The sequence below is a fragment of the Zootoca vivipara genome, chromosome 2 (assembly GCF_965207765.1).
Source record: "Zootoca vivipara chromosome 2, rZooViv2.hap1.1, whole genome shotgun sequence".
NCBI classification, from domain to species: Eukaryota; Metazoa; Chordata; class Lepidosauria; order Squamata; family Lacertidae; genus Zootoca; species Zootoca vivipara.
In genome coordinates, this window is record NC_142584.1 from 26,110,240 (window position 1) to 26,132,552 (window position 22,313).

Consider the following 22,313-nt stretch of genomic DNA (forward strand, 5'->3'; position numbering starts at 1 on the left):
AGGAGTGCCCCCCCTTCTTCCGGAGCAAAGCACCTCTTTTGGCAGCCGGAGCAGATTATTTAAAAAAAAGGTCTGCTCAGTTCACAGCAGCAGCAAAGATTAATTATCCTATTTTTAAAGCGCAGGCAATTAATATTCCCAACTTAATTAATGCAGAGGCTAAGATCATTTTTCTCCCAGGGGATGCTAAAATAGATTCTTGAAGCTGAAAGGAACTTAAACAGGAGGAGAAAGTATTGAAGATTGTTCACACTGTGACTCATCAAAGAATAGTTAACTATTTTTGTAATGGCAAACGAGAAAAGGAGGGGTAAGCGCCAGAGCCTGATAGAAGCAGCATAGCCACTTCCTTGAGTTTTGGAGGTTCAGTGGAGAGTTGGGGTGGCAGGGAGAGCAGAAACTGAATCTACTTCTACCCTGGCTCTGAGATTACCTCCTTTGTCCCACTCTGTTGGATCAACATACTTGGCTTGGCTAATGTAACCCAGATCAGCATGTTCAACAACATACGGTAGTTAGGACTTGAATTCTAGTGGGGAGTATAAACCCAAGTGTATATACATATATTGGTGTAGGAATCACAGGGCAAAAACAAGAGATCACTGAAAACATGAGCAGCTGTGCAGAAAATCTTACTTAATTCTTTGTCAGCTTGATTGAGTATATCCTTACATGTATGGGGACCCTCTGTGCATACAGGATATACCAAATGATTTCAAGTGTTGGGGGAGCAACTCAATATTCATTTCCATACACACATTTCCCAGCATGCACATGGAGTTGCTGTAACCCATAAGTCAATGGAAAGACATTGCTGGTGCAGGGCTCTTTTTGTTCGTCAATGTCCAGATCCTGCACTTTTGGACTGGATCTCCTGTGTTCCAGGGCAGAGCCCTGGGCAGGAAGACAGGAAACCAAACAGGAAGAAACAAGAGAGAGGGTCCATCACATTAAAGGGGGTAAAAAAGCCAGTGGCCCCGAGGTCCAGTGAATTTAGCAGATTATCACTACGGCTGTGCAAAAAGCTTCCTAATAATAAGCTAGAAACCAGATAGACCCCAGAGCTGCCCAGATTTAGATGCACCCAATGGAAAATTCAACCCTAGGAGTGATGTAGCAGAAAAGAAAAAAAGGGGGGAGGATTGAGCATGGAGGTTTGGGGTAGGCATTATGCTAGGAGTTGTGCGGACGTAGGAGTGGATTACAGAAAGGGAAGCACGGAAAACTGCTCCAAAGGTCAGAGGAGGAAAGGGAATCCAGCTTCCGTCAACCAGAAAAAGGCAAAGAAACTTCAACCAGTGGACCGAGTGGAAAGCGAGTGAGTCAAGCTCTGAACTGACTGATCATCGGTGGAGAATGGAATTCACCAATAGTGTCCGTTGCTGTTTAGCAGCGGCAATTTTTTCCGTGGGCAACACCCTCCACCCCCATATTCTGGTTCCACCCTTCACCAGCATTGAAAAGGAGTCTGTCCAGAGCGCTCTTAGGAGTGAGGTGGGGGCAAAGGGAAAGCAGTTGGCATGTGGGGGGAAAAAAATGATGAACTTACAACTATACAGTCAGGGACACCTCTCAAAACCTGGCCACTTCAACATCTGAGCTGTAATGGAAAAATAGAGAGGCTGTTTGTAGACCTGTACTTTGCACGCACGCACGCACACTCCATAAACAATTGGGGAGGAATCAGTTATTTAGAGCCGGAGCTGGTGATGCCCCTTCGACATGCAACGTTCAGGTGAGAGGGGTTTCTTCTGAGCAAGCTGTATTTGTTAACTGCACTGTACAACATATAGTGGCAATTAAATGGCAATTAAAATTAGGATTAACTGTAGGGAAGAGAAATCGAGGCTCTGGTCCTTTCTAGACTGGCCAGAGGCTAAAATGAAATGACTCCTTGGAATATAGGCTTAAACGTCATCCTCCAAAAACATCCCACACTCTATTTCCTCTTCTATAAAATTTGCAGAACAGTCACCCTTTATTTGGCTCTTCATAACTTTCAAGACTCGTGAGGCATTTGGGAAAGTAGTGACAAATCACAACAAAGAACGCATGGTGATAATTGTACAGAGCCTCTTCATGCTGAAACCTTCAGGCAGCCAAGCTACTGTGTGATAATTTCGATCGTCACATGGATATAACATTGCCGTGGGAAGAAAAGCAACTGCTTGCTCCAGCTTTATTTCATATAGTCACAGGGAGAGGCCGAGCTTATTGCACCCTCAAGTATCCTCACAATTCTGTATGGTAGTGACCAGCTGTTAGTGAAGCTAGGCTACTTGCTGACTATACTAAAGTAGTTGCTATGCAGTGAGACGATAATAAGTTGCTATGATGAAAACAACCAACTGCAGGGACAAAAACTGGTTAAGGAAACAAACAAACAAACAAACAAACCCTGACAATTCAGTTGAACAGGTTATCCCATATGGTGCTGAGTAAATTAGTCAAAGTTTAAGCTCTCCCATGGTAAATCCCTGACAAATATCCCATTTAATATTCTGCCAGCTGACCTGTGTGGTTTGTTGGAAAGAATTTTCTGCTGGATTTAGGAGATGAGAGTTAAAAGCTCAGGTTCAGCGCAGATGCCCCACTTGCCCCTTTGAGCAAGTTGCTCTCTCAGCCTCAGCATTCCATTTGTAATACTGGAATGATTACGGTTTGATCCTTAGGACTGTTGAAAAGGTTACTGGGAACTGCTATTAAAAGCACTCCATGCATTCAAGAGATCACAGCTGGACAAGGATGAAGCAGGAAAGAGGATGAAAGGTTGGTGAAGGCAGGATGGGCTCTTTCAGCATCCTAGAGTTGTAGAAAATACCTGCAACACACACTGTTGACTGCAGGACTTGTTCATGACAAAGGCAATTTTTTTATTAAAAAAAACAACCCTGAAGAAAATCACCCAAGCCCAACTCGATGCAGGAAATCAAACTTTTATTCAAACATCTCGGTACAGGGCACATTTCTCTTCGACTATTTGTCATCATTATTATTTATTACTATTTTCTTTTCTTTTATAATAAAAAAACCCACAGAACTTTTTCCCCCATCACTTTTACAATCCTTAACACAAGTTTTGTGTAATTTTTAATATATATTTTTTGCTTTGTTTTTTTCTACATCGATTCTTTTACTACAGAATACCCTGGATGTAAAAAGACTTTTTGAGCAAAGTTATGACAACAATGGAAGGAGGTTCTTATTACATATGCCCCAAGTCCATTATATAAAACAAATAAAACTTTTACTATGTGTGTAGAGATAGATCTTTTTTTATATATATGTACATATAGTCAAGATAATATTGCCAGCAGCCTCCAATACAGATAAAATATTTTGTTCTGAGTTTCATTTTGTCTTATTTATTCATTTTTAATCACATTGGGGTCATAGGAATACAGCTTTTACACTGTAGACTTTGCAACAGGAACTGAAAGTGTTCAAAGTCTTTAACAGGGGGGAGGGGACCACGTTCACAGAGTTCAGTGATTGAAGAAGCAATACCAGTAGCCATTAACTCCAATCCTACCCGGTTTGCCTCTGAAGTTAACCAAGAACACACAAAGAAGATTGACAGCATTTTAGGAAATGAAGCAATTGAACTTTGCCCAAAATCACCAAAAGTTCAAAACCCCGCCCCGCCCCCAAAACACGCGTGGTTCTTTCCATCCCTCCCCCCCACCAATCTGCGCAAAAGTGGGGTGCGGGGAGGACCACCCCTTCACTTTCATAAAGAAAAAAGTCTTTGGACTGATTTGGAAAGCTGCATAATTGGACAAAATATCCCCCCCTCCCCCAAAAAATCCCAACTTGGCTCCACTACCCCAGAGTGCTAACCATGAGGTAACAATACCTTCCTACAAAAAATATATATGTATTATATGTATATATATAAAACAAACCCCTTTTAAAAAGGAATACTGGGTTGGTGCTCAGTTCAGTTGGCTGGATCATGTTAACAGTCCAATCCTCACTGAGAAACCAGACTCTGCGCACTCTCTCCCCACCCCACGCTTGCATCTACAGTGGTACCTCTACTTACGAATAACTCTACTTACGAATGGAGCTCCGTCCGCCATCTTGGATGCGGTTTAGATAGGATTTTTTCTACTTACGAATTTTTAGATAGGGTTGCTTCGACTTACGATTTTTTTCTCCCAATGCATGCCTATGGGATTTGACTTACAAATTTTTCTGACTTACAAATGTGTGTTCGGAACGCATTAAATTCGTAAGTAGAGGTACCACTGTACTTCCTTTTTATAGCAACCACCAAAGAACCATTGAGGGTTGCCAGCCAGCCTCCCTATAAACTTCTCTGTGCACATTCCCCCTTTTTTTTGGACAGAAAAAAACCGGCATCATGGTAAAGTTCAAAGAAAGATATCTGAAATAACAGTACGTACACCATAGGCCATGCATATTTGTTCCTGGATATATATCTTATCTATAACTATCCATCTAGATAGCCAGATATAGATATTTCTTTTCTTTCTTTCTTTTTTAAGGGGAAAAAATATCCATGTATTTTGCTATTAATGTGCAGCTCACATTAAAGCCTTTGAAAAGGAATTGTGGACTATCTTTTTATACATATATATAATATATATTTTTAAAAAACCATTTACAAAGTACAAAGAGAGAGAGAATGAGAGAGAGAGAGAGATGCAGGATATAACAATTCCCATTTTGATTAATTTTCTACTCGGAAGGGTGTTTTTTGTTTTTGCAAATGGCAGGGAGTGTGGAGAGGTTTGCAGCACCGTGGGTTCCTTAACGATCACAAGAGTTAGAAATCCAGGGTGGGGGAGAAGAGCGACTTTTTTATTTATTTGTTTTAAAGAGGGTAGTTGGGAGGAAATTGTGCAGAAGAAAAAGAAAGAAAGAAAGAAAGAAAGAAAGAAAGAAAGAAAGAAAGAAAGAAAGAAAGAAAGACAAGAGAAGCAGAAAACTCTTCCAAGCAGCGGCTGCCATTTCTAGTCAAGGTTCCTTCTCTCACACTGTTGATACCAAAGTGCCACTGCCACTGTGGAATAGAAAGAAAAAGGACAGGATACTGCCAAACCGCACTTCCACCACGAAAGGAAAAAGCATCTGATGGACAAGAACCAAAGGAGCAACACATCTAGAGTGCCATGCAGTATCCCCTTTGGTCTGGAAGCTTGCAGGGGGCCGTGGAGAGAGAGACTACTAAAAGGTGAAAGATCCTATTAGGCTTTCCCACTGTGCTTTTGAGGTTCGCTGCAGGCTCAGTGGGCATCTGCCATGTGCTTAACAACTAAAAAGATGGAGAATTTGAAAGCTTGCTCACTATTCTGTGACGTTTTGATTGGCCCTAATAAAAAGTATTGCCTTACCATGGGTTTTGAAGTCTCTGCTTCCTATAATAGCTAGCTTTTTTAAAAAGCTTTCTGCTATAAGTGAACTCTTTTTACAGTCCAGAAAGCTGCTACCAGTGGTATCCTGTCCCCCCAATACCTTCTGCCCTCTCATGTACTTGGCTGCTCCCTACCAACCAAGACAGAAAAACCACAGTTTAACTCTGGTTTGCAAGGAATTCACAAAGAGAGGAAAAAGCAGGAGCAATTGAGCTCACTGCTGCTTCAACAAGCCATAGTTGCCTAGATGGGAGACCACCTAGTATCCATGCACATGCTGGGCTCCAGGCAGAAGAAGGGATAAAATAAATGTAAATAAATCAAAACCTAAACTCAGTCCTTGTATCCTGTACTTAAAGGCAGGTGGCTGGAAATTCCCGTTTTCAGGGTACGCCGAATGATTGTGCCTGTGTGGGGAAGTGGCTGTATGCAATCCAGAGATATTGCTGCCTCCCATGTGTGTGTGTGTGTGTGTGTGTGTGTGTGTGTGTGTGTGTTTATGTATCTACAATGGGTTCAAAAGTCCAAGCCTCTTACCTGCTTGAGGGTCTTGCTCCATAGTCATCCAGTCCCTGTGGTTGAGAACAAAAAAAAAAGCAAGGGTGTCAGTCAGCAGAAGAAACCACATATGCCAAAACATAGCAATGGAAGAAAAATAAAATCAACACTGACAATCAACAAGTTTTCTGGCGCATAGTGTTTGGGTCTCAAGAAGGATTTAGCTACCAAAGCCATAGAGTGAATGGTAAAAAGTTACGTCCCTTTCACCAGAATAAGACTTTGGGTAGCAAAAGCTGTAGAAGCAGGAGGATAAAAACCGAGCTCTGACATTTCGGCTTTGACTGGGGGCAGAAGAGATCTCTAACTTTTAGTTGCAGTGCAGAGATCTCTAACTTTTAGTTGCAGTGCAGGTTGCTGCTGTTGCAAAAACACCCTGTGGAAAAAAGCAGGTTGGTGGCATTGCAATGTCTGGTGGAAGCAAGCACAGGACTCTTGCATAGTCTCATCTCTTTTGAGGATTATCTTCAAAAGAAAAACGCCAAAGCGATGGCTTCCAAGCATCAGTGAGATGGATGAAACAGAAGCAGCGGCACACGGAGAAGTGCAGCCTGCCTCTTTCATCCCCATGCTCCGGTGGGTACATATAAAGAAAATGACGGACACTTATTTTTCCTGCTCGAATGGGTCCCAGGAGAAGTCAAATCACAAGCCTGGATGTGATGCACTTCAAAGTCCCATCAACATTTAAGGGGGAAATTGAGAGCTTGGAGAACTCCAGTAGGCATGCGTGTGCCTTCTATTTTGAACACACCCAGCCCTGCTCAAACCCTGCAGGCTATGCTTGCTGCAGCGAAGCCAAATGCAGCAAGCCAAGGAGGCATAGCTGCCAAGTTCTCCCTTTTTTAAAGGGAAATTCCCTTATGCTGATTAGGCTTCCTCGCGAGAAAAGGGAAAACTTGGCAGCTATGCAAGGAGGGCCAAGGAGGACTATGAATGTTCCCTGGAAAACTCTGGTCACTTCCTCCTTCTCCTTACTTAAAAATACCACTTACTATTCTGGACAAAAATATCAAGGTTTCCCACCAGGTAGCAATTTTCAGCTGCTCAGGGCTGACGGTCCTGTAGCTCAAATCCTGGGGCAACACTCAATCAAGTTCGAACTCCATGCTTACCTCTTAACCCAAGCCAAGTCTCACTAAGGGTCATTTGCCACAGAACCTATTGGCAGTAATAACTAACAAACCTTCATCTATCTGCAATGGGGCTGGGGTTGTGGGAAGGGAGGCTTCCAAGTCAAAGCCTCAGAACCACTCATTTAAGAAACCAAACTATTTTCCTGTTCTGGACAAATGACAAAACTACCGTTGTTTTGTAGTTTAATGCTCAGTTAAAATTTGCAGTTTTGTCGGTTCCACTGCCCTAGCTTCTTCTGTAACCAAAATACTGCTGTTTTGTCCCAGCTATAAATATCTTTAGACAGCAATAATCACCCCCGATTATCTGCCGTTGATTTAATATTTGTATCCTGCTTTACTAACAACAAAGTTGAGCTCAAAGCAGCTCAAAACAACAGTACACCTTTTGGAGAAAAAAAAGGCTTCAGCAGCAAACATTTTCCAACCAATGAGCCTCCTTTTGCTATCCAATCACCTTGGTTGATTTTATCTGCATCCTTCCATCCATCCCCTCAACCTTTTTACTTAACAACTAGCCTTATTTGGTTTAGTCAAGTCTGCCAGGCTCACTTGTGCCAGGGGGAACGAATGAAGTTGTTGGGACTCACATCGGCCCCAGTCCACATGGCCAAAGTTTGGCAATCAAGCTGCTTCTGAAGGGCATTACAATGGCAACTGCTGTGGCTCAAGAGAGTCAAGAAGACTAGACTCAACCAAACAGCAGCACAGCTGCTCAACTGGTCAATTGGAGGACACCACATTAGCTACCTGTTCTCTACTATTTGAAAACTTGAAAGGGGAAAAATAAGCTTTGTTGACCGGTGAGCAACCCATTTCTAGCAGTAGACACTCATAGAACGACCAAATGTTACCAGTTGGGTATTTGCGTTGCTGTTTTACTGCCACTCTTTGTGCCTCACCCATTGATAATTTCCCAATGGGTTCATTCATCCTCCATAGTTTTTGTTCGTGCTTCTCCTTCTGATTCATTCCACTTCCCCCAAAATGCAAGTCACTGCCTCCTTTTGGAAGAATGAGGATGGGAAGGAGAGAGGAGGCAGGATTACCCATGTTGGGTAAGCCACAAAGATGCAGCAGGCAGAAAACAGGCCCCAGGAACCCCAATGGAAACATTGCGTTCTTGGGACTTACGGCTGTTGACCTAGGATAAGGCTGGTAGGAGGCAGGTAGCAGTTGGCAGAGGCCATTGGAATATTCATTTATTGCACAACCGTAGGGCATAACGTACTCCTACAAATAATGAACATAAGCACCTGTTGGCAAGTTAAGCCTCACCTGCTCGTAAAAAGACCTAGGTTAGAAAACAGACACTTGGAGAATGTTCACTTCAGCAGTGCCTCAACCAGGACTCCTTTTAGCAAAACGACCTCCCATCCACCCAAGGCGCAGACGCAGCTCTGTGCTTTGGGCCCAGCTCTGCTGCTGCTGCTTGGCTACAGAAAACAAGGGCAACTTCATTTTCTGCAGGTGCGGCACATGCAAGAAACTAGAGTCTGCCATAAAGAGAGGCTAGGTTTAGCTGCTGCATCGAGAGCGATTGGCTTTACTGCCTCCCAGCATTCTACTCTCCAGAAGTTTCCAAATACTTTATAGGCAACAGGAAACACGGGGGTAGGGAGAAACCCAAGTGAATATACCCCGAAAGGTTGGGGGAAGGGCTTGGATATCTTGTTGCATACAGCCCAGTGAACATTCCACAAAATGCAAATAATTCACACCCCCAGTAAAATCCATCCACAATTACTCCTCTGTCCCCACAGGGAGGAATAAACCCTAAATAGATATTGCTAGTGCTGCTCAGTTAAAACCAGCCTGGCATATAGCTGCTTTCAGCTTTATTGCCTAGGTGAGGCAGGTTAGTTCTCCCAACCACAGGCCCACACATCTTGCAGGTGACCTCTCAGTTTTGGAACCCTCTCTCTCATGCATGCTGGAACTTCTAGCCAGCCAGTAGAACAGGCGTGGGGAGCCTGTGGGCCCTCCAGATGTTGCTGGACTCCAGCTCCCAGCAGCCACAGCAGAGCCAACAGTCAGGGACAATGGGAGTTGTAGTCCTGTTGATCTGCATCCCAGGTCTAGACAGAAGCTGCAAGCTCTTTCCTCAGAGCTGTGAAGTAGCTCCCTGACCACTGTCCCCACTACCTAGGGATGATGGGAGTTGTAGTCCAAAAACAGTTGGAGGCCCAGGTTTGGGGAAACCCTGCTCTAGATTTAACAATAAGCTTTCTCTGAAAAAAAGAAAAGCAGCAGTTTGACACCAGGAAAATAAAATGCTTTCATGCTTTGAAAATTCAAATTTGCTGCAGGCAGTTAAAGGCAGGTTTCATCCACCAACAGACAGCGCCTCTCCCCTCCCAGTAAGGTTCCTCACCTGGGCAAAAGCAGGCACTGCCACGCTGTACGGCCTCTGTTTGAAGGTGTTGACGTTCTGTGACTGGAAAGCTCGGGAAGACATGCTGTAATCTGGAGGGGGGATGTCATCTTTGTCCAGCAGGTTCCCTGTGCTACTGCTTTTCCCTTGGCTGAATAAATAAATACAATTTGCTTACCAAACATAGAAAATTTGGCTTTCTGTGTTTTTAGCACTTCTCATTTTTATATGTAAGCCAGCTTGAGTCCCGTCAGAGGAAAAGGCGGGATATAGTGTAAATAAATTGATGGCAATGATTACAACAACTTCCTACTTCACAGAATTTTTGCTAGGAGTACTTTCCCAGCACTTAAGCCAGCAATTTGCTCTCTTCATGCCCGTCTTACCTGAGATGGCCAGAGAAGCCAATTACCATCAAGTTTGCTGCCTGAGGAAATGAGTTATTTTGTGCTCCTGGCCTGTCACCAGCTATGATCCTGGATTTGATCTGGGGTGAGGGGAGAAGAGGACTTGAAGGGAGGGCAAGGCAGCCCCAAGTGAAATTGGCAAGGGAGGGCGGTAAATCCATCAAGTCCCCTCCTGGAAATTTTCCAACTGTCAGCTGACTTGAGGGAAGAATTGTGTAACGGGAGCCACCTTGTCCCTCTTGGCCTGGATATTGTTCCCTGCTCTGCTCCCGAATATGAGGAGGGCAGGGAGGTGCTTCCAAGGAAGGACTGCTCTTTATCAAGGGGAAGACAGTGAGAACTGCCACTGTCATTTGATTAGGACATGTTACAGGTAGGTAGCCGTGTTGGTCTGAGTCGAAACAAAATAAAAAAATTCCTTCAGTAGCACCTTAAAGACCAACTAAGTTTTAATTTTGCACACGAAAACTCATACCAAAATTAAAACTTAGTTGGTATTTAAGGTGCTACTGAAGGATTTTTTTTTATTTGATTAGGACATGTCTGTCTGTCTTCAAGACTGCCAGAAACTGCATATTCAGAACGATGTGAGTGCACTAAAGGAATCGTGCTTGAGCTTGTTTTAACCCTCCTCCCTGCCATTCATTTTTCCTCTTGTGTCGTGCGTTTCGAGGCTGCAAACCCAGGAGCGGGGACCAGCTTTGTACTGACTTCTGTAAGCCTCTCTGTGAGCTTTTTTTTTTTTAAGCCAAAGGGTGGGGTATAGAACCATCTTAAATAAAACAAATAAGTAAATCATCTGAATGCTTCCTTTCTGTGAAATGACCCCTTCCTCACTTTCAACTGAGGAATCAATGCAGGCTTACAAGCCCAGCAAACTTCTCTCTTTCTCTCTCTCTCTCTGACACTCCAAGAGGCCATAGCACCTGCTTATGCAGATTTTTCTTCATTCTTTCAAGGAATCGTTTTCCCCACACCCAGGCCTGGGTTCTTTCAATTTTAGTCATTCGGGCCTATTGTGTTTATCACTAGCAAAACATTGTGATAGGAGTCGTTCCATCAAAAGTATATTTGCTTTGGGCTGTTCCTACTCTCTCTGTGTGTGTGTGAGAGAGGGGGGGGGGAGGGAGAGGGAGAGGAAGAGGGGGGGGAGGCAGACAGACACCAAATATTTTCACAGCAAAGCCTGCAATACTGGTTTGACAAACTTGAGGCAGGTACGGCTGGTTACTGACAAAAGAGGAGCCAGAAAGAGGGCAATACAAGACAGGTACTGATTCAGGCTCAGCAAGGGTGGGGTTGATCTCTATAAATTCAAATGCCACATGTTTCTGTGGAAACCAGCAGACAACACAACCTTCTTACCTCATGTGCAACCTTTCGCTCCCTTCACTGTCCAGCACACGTGTGTAGGAGAAAGGAAACCAGCCTCTCCTATAGTACAGATTAACAGAAGGAGAAGTTGAAAGTTATTTCTCTCTCTTAAACCCCACTTAAAACTGCTAAAATCACAGCACTGGGCAGCCTACCTCCCTCAGTCAAATTTGCCCAGGTTCAAGGCTCTTGTGCATTTTGAATGAGCCTCAACTTCTACACCCGGCATTCCCAAACTTCGGCCCTCCAGATGTTTTGGACTACAATTCCCATCATCCCTGACCACTGGTCCTGTTAGCTAGGGATCATGGGAGTTGTAGGCCAAAACATCTGGAGGGCCAAAGTTTGGGGTTGCCTGTTCTACACCATGTTTTCTGAACCAGGTAATTTTGGACACTTTCTTGTGGCATGTTCTGTATTTTTGATAGGCGAGTGGCTTTTGACTTGGGGGTGGTGGGTTGCAGACCACCTCCTCCCCGGTCATGAGATCAACACCAAATGAAAAAGGATCTGCAATAGCTACCCCTCCTCAACTGATCAGCATCCAACACCCACCACTGACATGTGGCCCCTGAAGGGTTGTCAAAGAGTAAATGTGGCCCTTCAACCAATAAACGTTATCCATCACCTCTCACCGTGTGGGCATCCATTTGGGCTAAATTATTAACTCAAGTGCATGTCAGCGAACTCTCCTTTGACCTTAAAGGCTTCAAGGCCCAATTCTACTTATCAGGCCAGCAATTTACTTGGGCAATAGCCATTTGAAGCAGGCCACCTGACTCTTACGCTTAGAGATTCAGTTCTTCCCAGACTCCCTGGAAAGAATGGTAATTGCTGGGAGAAATACTGGAGAACGCTGTAGCTCCAGATTTAGGACCTTTTAAGACTCAAGATCCTGGTTATGTGAGAGCTCACAAACACTCTGAGATTGTGGAGCTTACCTACCTACACAACCGTTGCCAAGCAACAAGCTCTCCTCTGCTCTTTAGCAAACATATTGTGCAAAAAAGCAAGCCCTACTGTAGCAGTCTAAGCAAGCAACAGCTTTTGTTCCATGTTATGCCACAGACACTCTAGGAGTGAAAAGGCCTGCAATTTCTGCCATTCCTTTTAACTTTCCTTTGGCATGCTTAGCACTGGTTAAGACTTCTTGCTTCCACAGTGTGGGAGCTTCAAAGCAGAGGGCAGAGCTGTTCATTACACGCTCCACACGTTGGCACACCAAACTCCAACCACAGTGCAACACACACAAGATAAAAAGTGTAAAGGATATTTTCCAAAATGGCCATAGGCAGCATTTACTGCCAGGAGTGGCGAACTGGCATGCCTCATCCAGTCCCCTGGGCCCAGCTTGGTTACCTCAGGGGGTTAAAAAAACAACAACCAGATAATCAGATCAGAGCACCAAGCAATTTTCATTGTCATCATGGTGCTAGGTTTCAACTTCTCTGCCCAGTTTAGCGCCATTAAGAAGATGCAGACCTCCCCCTGCTCATCAGAAGACTGATCTGATTATCCGTTTTCCCCACTACAGTCGTACATCGTTTTGCGGCCGGGATCTGTTCCAGAGCCCCGGCTGCTAGCCGAAAAGGATGCAGGGCAAAGCGCCTTGTCTGCGCACGCACGTAAAGTGCCATTCCGCACTTCTGTGCATGCGCGAGCGGCAAACCCGGAAGTGACCCGCTACGGTACTTCCGGGTTTGCCGCAGACATTCGCCGGAATGGACGCTAGCCAAGGCGGACGTTCGCAGAGGTATTACTGTAGTTGATTGTTATTCCTAATGCCCCTTCGCCACTAGAGGGCTGCAGCACAGAGGGGGCAATAGGGAATAACGCCCACCCCCCCTGCTCTAACACTATAATATACCAGAGAAGGGGTGACAGTGATGTACATCCATGCATGGGGAGTGGACCACTTTTGGCCACACCCACTGCTGTCCTGTGGCTCTCAAGAGAGTTGGGCCCCAAAAATGCTTACCCACCCCGATTTACTGGAATGTCATGATGTGTTTCAAAGAAGGAGAGTGTGAAGAAGAGTCCAATGCACAAAATACACTGTTTTTTCCCCAAGAAATACTGGCTTGCACAGTTTTGGAACTTTTTGTGCTTGGCTTTCTGGCCCTACCTTCTTATACGATTGTAAGATATTGGACCAACAACACAGATGCCATCACCCCACCTTTGATCTGGCCTATGCTATGCGTGTGAATGTTCAGAAGTCGAGACACCTGAGCGCAAGAGGGGCAGGGCAGAAGTACTGCCTCCTGGTACTCGGAAGAAGGTGCCCAATGAACACTTTTAAGAGGGACGCCCCCCCCCAACACACACATTCTCAAGACTCAGAAGCAACCGCACTCACAATTTTGTCTTCTCGCTCTCTCCGTAGTGCCACCCGTCTCTGGCCTCAGGCACTAGCAACGTAATGAGGTCTCCTTCCTTGAAGCTCAGCAGGGTGGTGTTATCGCCGGCAGCATGAGAGAAGATGGCTCGTACTCTTGTCCGGCCGTTCTTTTCCAGCCCTGCTGCCATGGAGCTGGAACGGGGCAGAGTCTTGTTTTCAGCTGGCGTGGGGAAAGAAAAGGAATAACAAAGCTGGCTCTCAGAACTGGCTCTCGTCCTGGAGAGGATTTCATAAGCTGGCCTACATCCAGCTGTGGCTGGTGTGGCAAGGGGCATTTACTTGCCTGCCCACCAGCAGCTTTGCTGTGGCTTACTAAGAGGCGGAAGGGTGAGGCAGTGGGGAGGCCGGTGTGTTGCAACTGGTGGGAGCACCGGATTGGCTCCACCAATGCATTTGCACCCTGCTGACCTCGCTATCGCCTCTCCCCTTCTGAAGCCACAGAGACTTTGGTGACTGGCAGTCAGGTAAGCGCCACCTAAATCCTCAACGTGAAGAAAACTCAAAGGCTTGACAATGTCATCCCATTCTTCTCACATTCAACTGCCAGGTTCCATCTCAACGCAAAAGGTTTAACAAAGAAGAGCTATTGCATTGATTTCTGTTCTGGTTTGGAGGAATTGTTTCCGTTACAGAAGAAAATTCTTCTAACAAACAAGCTTGGCTTGGTTTTTGAATGAAAAATAAGGATAGATAGTGTCAGCAAATGCAGTCCCTCTGTAAGAGCGAGTTTCCAAGGAATGAGCTAACAACAAAAGAGCGAGCCAGTGATCTATGGGAGACATCTTGTGAACGAGCCCTCCTAAAAGCATTGAATGATTTGCTTCCCAAGCCACCAGTACCACCTAACTAACATATTACTCATACATATTCATAAAACCTCTTACTTCACTGTTGGCAACACAAGTACAATAATGCAGGTGTGCAAGAAAACAACCCAATGTTTAAATTTGCATTCCTCATAATTGTGCTACATGGCCTTGAGCAAATTCTTAATATCGGCCACTTAATGGACCACTCTTCCATTATTCCTTCCTTATTTTGCAGGCTTTGGGGTCAAGGCGGCTTTCCCAACACCCCAGTATTGCAAAACAAAGCTCCCTATTGCACCCAAAGTTTCATTCATTGCCCTAAACCTTTCCCTCCTGCTTGTGAATGGCAGCGAAGGAGCAGGGACAGGAGGGAAACGAAAGGCTGGGTGAGTTTCCTGGCAGAATACCCACATGGACATGGAGCACTGAGCAATCTCCTTGTTAAAACAAATATTAAATAAGGTTTAAGAAATAGGTCTGTGCTCAGAAAAGAACAGTGGCTACACAGTAAAGTAACCCATCCCTCTTGTCCAGTGCCATGAACTTTGCCTTACCCTGCAGAGAGAGGTTACTCATCCATTGCTACAACCAAGCAGCAGCAGATACTGGAGTCTAGTTTGTAGCTGTTGTTATGAACGTTACTGCAAAAAGATGCTATCCCTATATGGCTCTTTTCTTCTAAAATTATACAGAAAGGAGCAGTGTGCTAGAACCTTTTAGAGCTACAGTTGAGAATGTCCAGGCTGTGTGTCTAATTAGACCCGCCAAGCCTCTGTATTTGCCCCACAAGTCCATTATGGGCAAACCATGCCCACTTGCCAGTCACCTGATGTCACGTGACATCAGGCACAGGAATCTTTTACCTGTGATTTAAGCACTAAGCCTCTGCCTGCTCTTTTGACAGCAAAAGACAACAGGCAGGGACTTAGCTCTGATCTTACCGCTATTGTCCTGTAGGTGATGGGGCAGAAGGGAATCCAGGTGAGAAAGTTTTGTACCACCCTCCTCCGTGTGCTTCAATGCCCCTTCTCCCACTCCCACTTCACTGATGTTGCAACAATATCAGTGCTATTCCACCCAGCATCAGAAAGATGGTTCACTCCAAAAAAACAAAAAAAACGGTGAGAGTTTGCTGCAAGGTTGTCTAAATATCCACTTGCCTGCTGAGAGAATGATGGCTGGATTTACTCATATGCCTCTTTTTGCACAATGAGCTGTGCCCAAAGCGGCTTACAGCAAACACTCCAAACATCAAAATGCAGGGCACTGGAAATACAAATATACAGAATACAGAACGTGCCAGTAAACTCAAGAGAGAGAGAGAGAGACTGACTTACTGGTTGCATAGCTGTTTTTCGGCATGACACTTTTGCGCACGGGAAGCGTGTTGGAATAGGAGTCACTCATCTTCTGAGTTTGGGGTGGGGATAAGGACTTAGGCTGAGGAGGCTTCCTGTCGGACCAGTGGTTGTAATCTTCGCCTTCTGAGCTGGAGACACCATTCATTACGGGGATGGTCTCTTGTGCAGACATTCGCTGTAGTCGGGTGGGGAAGGAAGGAAGGAAGGAAGGAAGGAAGGAAGGAAGGAAGGAAGGAAGGAAGGAAGGAAGGAAGGAAGGAAGGAAGGACAGTTAGCTTTCAGTAAACAAGGACTGCAAAGTAGCTGGCCACATCCATGAAACCTTTTCGGTACAGGGTTGGAGAGCGCCTGGCCCTTGAAGCATTGCTGGATGCCTTCCCTCTCATTTGGCCATGCTGGCCGGAGCTGATGGGAGCTGCAATCCAACAACTGTCCCACCATTGCTTCAGTGCAAAACACATCAAAGCATGCCTCCCTCCCCCCTTTTAATATATATATTTATATTTAGAAAGTCATATATATGCAACTGTATTAATCAGGAGGGGCATGCAAAAACATACATCTTTAGTAAGGGATGCCTAACCATAGAATTGCAGAGTTTGAAGGGACCCCCATGGGACATCAAGTCCAGCCCACTGCAATGCAGGAATCCTGCCCACAGCCGTCCCTGCCTGGACTCAAACCTCCTGGTTAACAGCCAGACGCACTGACCCACTGCACCACAAGCAGAGAATGGCAGTAAACATGAAGTCAGATATGTTCTGTTAACTGCACAAGCTCTGCTAAATGGGAAGGCCCGTAGCTTACAGGAAGAGCACGTGCTTTGCATGCCAAGAGCCCCCACCAGGGTCAATCCATAGCATCAACCCCTGCCCCAAAACCCTGGGGAGCTGCTATTGCCAGCCAGCAAGTGTGCAATACCGAGATAGATGGGTTGACCATCTGACTCAGAACAAGATGAATATTCCAAAACTTGGTGCCCTCCTGGGGTTGCTGGGCTGCAACTTCCATAATCCCTGGCCATGGGCCACGCTGGCTGGGCTATATGGAGGGCACCATGTTGGCAAAACATTGTTCTACACCTACTGCACCTAGCTGAAAGAAGAAACATGAAATCCCGCCCGCCCGGGTCCCCACATACACACACATGCAGTACTTACTCCTACAAAAGGTGCCAGCTCTGGTGGGACTGGGAGTGGTTTGGCACCAGGGATAGGGTCTGAGATGATGAGGTTTGACTTGGATGTAGAGAGGGGGCTGGGCATGATGGTCCCATTGCTGCTGATGGCCATTTGCTGCATGAGCTGGATGGCACGGTCTGGAATCTTGTTGGGATCGGAGCAGGACTGCTGCCACACAGGGAGTTTCTGCGCCAAGATGTCTTTCCCCTGAAGTAACAAAGGAGAGCAGCGTGAAAAAGAAGAAGAGAGAAAGCACAGTGTACCTGCAGAGAAAGCTTCCATCGAAGATTTTGTATAAAATAATAATAATAATTATAACAATGCCAACAAGACCCCTTTCTCAGCTGAACCCCTGAACCACAGCTAGTCAACGATTTTTTGGCTTCCGAGTGAATTGAGAAGCAGAGCTACAGGGAACCAGGCAGCGGGCCTTCTCGGTAGTGGCACCCGCCCTGTGGAACACCCTCCCATCAGAGGTCAGAGAGATAAACAACTACCTGACATTTAGAAAATACCTAAAGGCAGCTCTCTTTAGGGAAGTTTTAATCTGTGATATTTGATGTATTTTAATGTTTGTTGGACGCCGCCCAGAGTGGCAAGGGGAAGCCCAGCCAGATTGGTGGGGTATAAATAATAAGTTGTTGTTGTTGTTGTTGAGACTTATGAATTTGTAACGCATAGACACTGTTCCAAGTTGTTCACCGTTTGTCTAGTTAAAAGACGGTGGATGAGATTCACCCTGGTCCCGTGCAAGCTATAAACAAGATAAAGCCCAATAAAAGACAATGAATGGCAGCTGATAGGCCAGCGAAATAAGGTGCATGTGGTATTTATAATGGAAGGGAAGCAATACGTTCCCCCTAGCACATCTTAAAATATAGTTTGGGAGGTAGTTGCTCAGATAAAGCACATCTGAGAAATAAACCAAGCTCAGAGTCTTGGCAAGTTCTCATCCCAGGATTTTTCCCTACAAGGGGTGAACTCATCCCCACTACCAAACAGTCTGTTCTTGCTAGCCAGGTGCGGAGCCACGAAAGGAGCTGGGAGCCTGCAGTTCAAACCCTGCCTCCCAGCCTGACCTACCTCACAGGGTTGTTGTGAGGATTAGATGAGGAGGGACAGAACCATGTAGGCCACCTTGAGCTCCTTGGAAATGAAGGCGGGAAATAAATGCAATGAATGAATGTCAGTATTCCTAGTGCTGGGAAGTTCTTTTCGGCATGTGACATTTTTGACTTATTCCTCAGATATCAGAGCTTTACTATTACTACTACTATTGTATTGAAAGGGGGAGGTGGGTTTAACACTCAGCAATATCAGGCAGCAGGAAGCCTCGGAACACCTGACTGCCATTGACTGGAGTCCGGGAGACTTTCTGCCTGCTTGCCACTTCCCCTAACCAGTCGCACGTTACATTGCACAAACGCAAGTCAATATGAATGCTTTCTGTTATGTAAATAGTAGTAGAGGTGTCAGAATAAGTTTAACTAGGCATGTCGTGACCCTTGCAAAAACAAAACAAAACCCGCCCCTCCCTAATAAAGCTGATCACCGAATCATCGAATTGTAGAGTTGGAAGGGACCCCCAAGGGTCTTCTAGTCCAACCCCCTGCAATGCAGGAATGATGTTTGCCACTGAGTACCACATCCTCAGGCAAAGGAAGCTTCCCTCCTCCACTTAACTATTGCTTGCTTGTGCAGCTGCTTCAGACATTCCAAAACTCCCAGTTCCATGAAAAGCCCCATCTTTCCCCACTCAGAACCCAAAGTAGTCAAAAAGCACCTGTATATCCACTGATGTGTTATCACCCCCTCCCCCCACCCCAGTGCGCAAGTAACCTAATGCTTGCCTGGAGGCTGCTAAAGGCTATTCTAGGGCCTCCTTGCACACAGTGTTGTTGCTATGGATAGGTTGGTCTCTGCAGCCTAGTAACCATCGTTGTATATTGATAGCACCCTACCGCAATGTGCTGGGAGCACACGGTGTTTCTGAGCAAGTCTCCCATGTGCAGTAGTGCTCCACTTCCTTTCGCCCCAAGCAATAAGCCACAGGGAGAACAGAAAGGAGGAGACGGGTCGGTCTAATGCTTTGACAGCAAAGGGGTACGGCAACTAAAGCAGAAGGGGTTTCCCAGAGCATGTGGAAAGCAAAGCACCCTCGCCTACTTTGGATGATTAGATGTGCAACAGTTTGTGTTAAACCACAAAAAGGAAAGACCACCCCCCTCAAACAATTCTGCTTGCCCATTCGTTATTTGGGGGTGGGGAGAATTCTTTTTAAACTTGTGCTTTACATATATCATCAACATATAAAAGGCCCTTAACATATGTTGTCAATTTGCTTGGCAAACACTACTGCTTGAAGATGCTTATGACTAAGCGGGACTTTTCAGCTAATCCCTTTATTATCTAAAAAAAAACACCTTTTCAATCTTGCCAGATGGATATGGTTAAATGAAATGAGTGATATACAGAGAAAGAAGTAATTAAAAGGTAGAGCATGTTTCTTCAGAATACCAGCAGGAGTCCACCGACAGCCTAGAAATATTGGCTATTTCTCCATCAAGGGCATCTACAAGAGATATTATTTCACTATTTGGCTACCCAAGGGAAGATATGGTGGAGCATGGGTTGCAGTATGGCATTCTGGAGTCATAATCCACAAGGGCCCACCACCGCCTGATGGCTCTCTTGCTGCCTACTTACTGAATACGTCTGTGATGAATCTCTGGCAAAGGTGGGCAGAAAGTATTTTGGGATCTACAGCTCATCTTTAGGTGGTTTACAGCAGATTGGCAAGGGTTTCTGACCCCCCACCTCCTAATCTTTTAACAATAACCACAAAATGAATCTTCCCCCATCCCAACAAAAATGGAGTGCTGAAAGGAAGAAAGCTTGGGGTGACCAGGAATGGATTTGTGTGGGGAATAGACTGGACTCAGTGTAATTCTGAAACTCAAAACAAATCCCTGCGCTCCCCTATGCTGCTCAGAGGCATCATGGATATTCATTGCTATTCCACCACCTGCCATCCAGAAGAGACTGAATTATTATTATTTATTGAATTTATAAACACCAGGAAGAACTTTCTGATGGTAAGAGCTGCTCAACAGTGGAATGCACTCCCTCAGAAGGTGGCGGACTCTCCTTCTTTAGTAGATTTTAAGTAGTGGTTGGATGGCCATCTGTCAGGGCCATCCAACCTCTGCTTAGTTGAGATTCCTACATTGCAGGGGGTTGGACTAGATGACTAGTCCCTTCCAACTCTACCATTCTAGGATTCTATTATCCTCCCCTGCCCTTTTCTGTTCCAGGAAGGCACACATGCTTGAAAGCTCTGTATGCAAAGCACCCTTTTTTGCCCTGGAGCTTTCCCCATGAAAACCTGCTCTTTAGTGCTCAATCCACAAGAAAATTTGAAGTTTGCTCTGATTGAGTGCTAAAGAATGGGTTTTCATGAGGAAAGCTCCAGGGTGAAAAGCGGGGGTGGGGGTGGGGAGCTTGGACACAACTTTTTAAGCATGGACCTGTCCCTGGAAAGAGCAGGGCAAAAGGTAAATGTGGATATACCGTGAGTTATGTTCAGGAATGCAAACTTGAATAAGCCCCACCCTGCATAATTGACCACATGGCGCAGTGCATGGACGCCATTTGAATGGCAATGCCCATCAACTGGGGGGGGGCTGGCTGGCCCCCACATAGAAGTTGGGTCCTATGGTTATGTTTCACTTAGGGCCAAATGGAAGCTTGTGCTTTTGGCTGGGGGTTGTTTTTTTAAGGGGATCTTGTTCAAAAGTGATATTTGCCTTACTAAAGCTTGCACAAGGGTAATAGAGGTATTACACAAGGCCTCTGTGTTATTGTTGTTGTTGTTGCTGCTGCTGCTGCTGCTGTTGTTTCTAAAATCCGGTGCGTGTACTGAGATTACAGTCTCCAGGGAGATCTCACACATGTACTTGTTTGGAGATTATGAAAGAACAGCTCCCTTTAAATGGGTTGTTGAAATTTGAATAGGCCTTCCACAGCTCGTGGAAATAGACGTGCTTGTATCATTCGGGCTGCCAAAAACAAAATAGCAAGGTTGTGCTCACGTGAGGAGCACACATAAGTAGGGGTACGGCCTTAGAGAAATGTCACCAACCAATCACCTCATAAACATGCCGACAAAATTCCACACCAGCAGCAACTGCAGGTGTATATAATGGGTTATTTTTACTTGCTTTTTTCTGCTGTGAGGTGAAATCCAAATTACATGTTAAAGTTTGGGCTGGCAATTTGACAACAATGACATCATGTGCGCACTTGCGGGGGAGGGGGAGTGTGTGCGCATGAGCAGCACCGATTTTACAACAAACTTCCATCTGGAAGCAGCCTTGACTTTTGCTTTAGTTGATGGATTGCAGTGTTTTAGATACATACAAAAATTGGTTTAACAAGCTTGAAGCCTGCCCTCCCTGTGTGGCTGGGATACTTTTGAACATCTTTGCTTAGGGGTTGGGACAGCAAGGAATCTAAATATTGTTAGATTGTTAGATAGTTATTGGGTACCAGTAACAGTACCAAATTAATATACAGTGGTGCCTCGCTAGACGAATTTAATTCGTTCCACGGGTCTTTTCTTATAATGAAAAATTCGTCTAGCAAATCCCATAGGAATGCATTGAATTTTTTTTGCCCATAGGAACGCATTAATTGAACTTCAATGCATTCCTATGGGAAACCGCGATTCGCTAGACGAATTTTTCGTAAAATGAATTCGTCTAGCGAGGCAACCTCCGCTAGAAAAAACCTTTCGTTAAGCGGAAATTTCGTTAAGCAGGGCATTCGTTAAGCGAGGCACCACTGTACGTTAGAATATTTGAACCTTGTTGAGACATAAGCGCTAACCCATGTTACATTGCACAAGTCTTTAAAAAGCATGCTTAAGCTGACCACTTTTTGAAGGGAAGGAGATATGCGGAGCTCTGACTGAGTTAGTTCTCCCCGTGCAGTTTAGCACCCTGCACCAGTTTTTCGCAGAAAATTGCCCCCTTGGCTGCTATATTCATCTTACTGCAGTTAATAGCTGGGGAAATTTATGGTGGGGAAACTAACACAAGGCCCTGATCCAGACTGTTGAGCACCTAAATATATATATATATTCATTCAAAAAGAAAAGTGGCCACTCTAACAACTTTTTTTGAAAAGCATACGTCATATAACATGCAGTCATTCTTGAGCAATAGGCCATAGTGGATGGGTTTGATGGGAACATGTTACCCGAACAAACTTCCCCAGTGGCCTAAAACGTTTCTGGAAATGTTGATGCTGATATTGGTACTGCAGCAGTGG

The 22,313-nt window shown here is 45.2% G+C and overlaps 1 protein-coding gene across 5 annotated transcripts in view; it reads right to left on the reverse strand.

Moving 5' to 3' along the window:
* The window catches only part of BAIAP2 (BAR/IMD domain containing adaptor protein 2), a 137,247-nt gene that overhangs the window by 10,374 nt on the left and 104,560 nt on the right, over positions 1-22,313 (reverse strand). Inside the window, exons 8-14 of one of the 5 annotated variants that reach the window (XM_088663016.1) lie at positions 16,962-17,189; positions 15,778-15,976; positions 13,590-13,791; positions 11,222-11,290; positions 9,450-9,600; positions 5,919-5,953; positions 1,550-1,600 (exon numbers count right to left, since the gene is read on the reverse strand). In XM_088663016.1, the coding sequence (XP_088519142.1) occupies positions 1,573-1,600; positions 5,919-5,953; positions 9,450-9,600; positions 11,222-11,290; positions 13,590-13,791; positions 15,778-15,976; positions 16,962-17,189 (912 nt within the window). In that variant the 3' untranslated portion in view covers positions 1,550-1,572. Of the gene's footprint in view, positions 1-1,549; positions 1,601-3,025; positions 3,544-3,697; positions 5,030-5,918; positions 5,954-8,209; positions 8,309-9,449; positions 9,601-11,221; positions 11,291-13,589; positions 13,792-15,777; positions 15,977-16,961; positions 17,190-22,313 lie in introns of those variants that run through there. The other 4 variants (XM_088663019.1, XM_088663015.1, XM_088663018.1 and 1 more) reach the window with 4 other exon arrangements.